Genomic DNA, 1,424 nt, shown 5'->3' with positions numbered 1-1,424 from the left:
CCAGGAAAACCGAATCCTGTCTGGTTGCTTCTAAGAGCACCCAGACTGACACATACACTATAATAAAGTTATGATGATATGAACATGCTGGTATTGGCCAATATAAACTACCTAACATGCGTGAATTAGGTGACCTTGCTGAACTACAGACAATGAATGCAGATTGGAGAAAACGAGACACCAGGCTAGAGCTACATCTGACCCACACACTCTTATGTGAGGAGGGTCAGGTGTGAATCTCATTCTGCTTCTATGTGTCCCTGACAGTCACCTAGCCACCTGCTGGGCTCTTCCCTGAATCCCAACGTGTGTCCTAACTGGGAACCCCACTGCAGTCTCTGCCCTGAGTCTGACCTTTCAGGGGTGGATCACCAGGCCCGTCTCCCAAGGCATCACTGATTGGATTCAACCTGCAGGCCTTGGAGCTAGTCATCAGCCCTTAACCATTAGTGCTACCCAGGGACTCCACCTGCCCTGAGTCGGATTGGAAGATACACCCCTGACTTCCCTGAGCTTCATCAGAGCTCTGAGGCTGGGGATCCAGGCAGAGTCATTCCTCCCACAAAGGACAGGCTGTTTTTCTGTATGTGAGAATGCTTCCCACTGTCACAACTTTTGAATTCACAGGTGTCAGGGGGAGGCAAAGAATTAAGAAAACAGAGAGATTCCCCAGGAAACTGCAACATGGAGGCGAACCCCGAGACAACTGCAGGAAACCAGCCCTTAAACCACATCTGCACCTGCTCCTGGGTCTGAATCCTGAGCTTTGCAAGTCGGAGCGCCCCCTGCTGCCCAGCCCTATGCCTGCAGGGGAGGTTTGTGTCTGGGCTACCAATGACTTCCCGTCACTGTGTCTGTAGCACAGTAATACACGGCTGTGTTCTCGGCTTTCAGACTGTTCATTTGCAGATATAGCGTATTCTTAGCGTTGTCTCTGGAGATGGTGAATCGGCCCTTCACGGAGTCTGCGTAGCTTATGTCACTACCACCACTATTAATGGCTGCGACCCACTGCATGCCCTTCCCGGGAGCATAGCGGACCCAGTTCATCCAGTAGCTGCTGAAGGTGAACCCAGACGCTGTACAGGAGAGTCTCAGGGACCCCCCAGGCGGACTCAGGCCTCCCCCGGACTCCACCAGCTGCACCTCACACTGGACACCTGCAAACACAGAGACATCCTGGTCAGGAACTCGTCACATACGTCCACTATTGCTCTCACTCATGCCCATTCACATGCACTTGCTCTCCACAAAATGACCTTTTAAAACAGCAACAAGGAAAACCCAGCTCAGCAATGACTCCATGGAGACTCGTCTGTGTTCAGTGCAGATCACTGAATGGGGACCCTTGGGTATCCAGGGACTGGGTCGTCACTCCCAGAGCTGCAGGGTTGGGGCTGGCCTGGTTTTCATCAGCTGAACAA

At 52.3% G+C, this 1,424-nt stretch overlaps 1 protein-coding gene across 1 annotated transcript in view; it reads right to left on the bottom strand.

Annotated features, from left to right (window-relative positions):
• Positions 1-828: 828 nt before the first annotated feature.
• The window catches only part of LOC103213428 (immunoglobulin gamma-1 heavy chain-like), a gene marked incomplete at its 5' end in the record, with an annotated part of 10,088 nt that continues 9,492 nt past the window's right edge, over positions 829-1,424 (bottom strand). Inside the window, 2 exon segments of the mRNA XM_042783499.1 lie at positions 829-1,160; positions 1,260-1,334. Of these exon segments, the coding sequence (XP_042639433.1) occupies positions 829-1,160; positions 1,260-1,334 (407 nt within the window).

The sequence above is a fragment of the Orycteropus afer genome, unplaced genomic scaffold, assembly GCF_000298275.1.
Source record: "Orycteropus afer afer isolate SDZICR_OR568_19922 unplaced genomic scaffold, OryAfe1.0 scaffold02160, whole genome shotgun sequence".
Taxonomy (NCBI): Eukaryota; Metazoa; Chordata; class Mammalia; order Tubulidentata; family Orycteropodidae; genus Orycteropus; species Orycteropus afer.
This window is presented reverse-complemented; position numbering and strand designations above follow the sequence as displayed.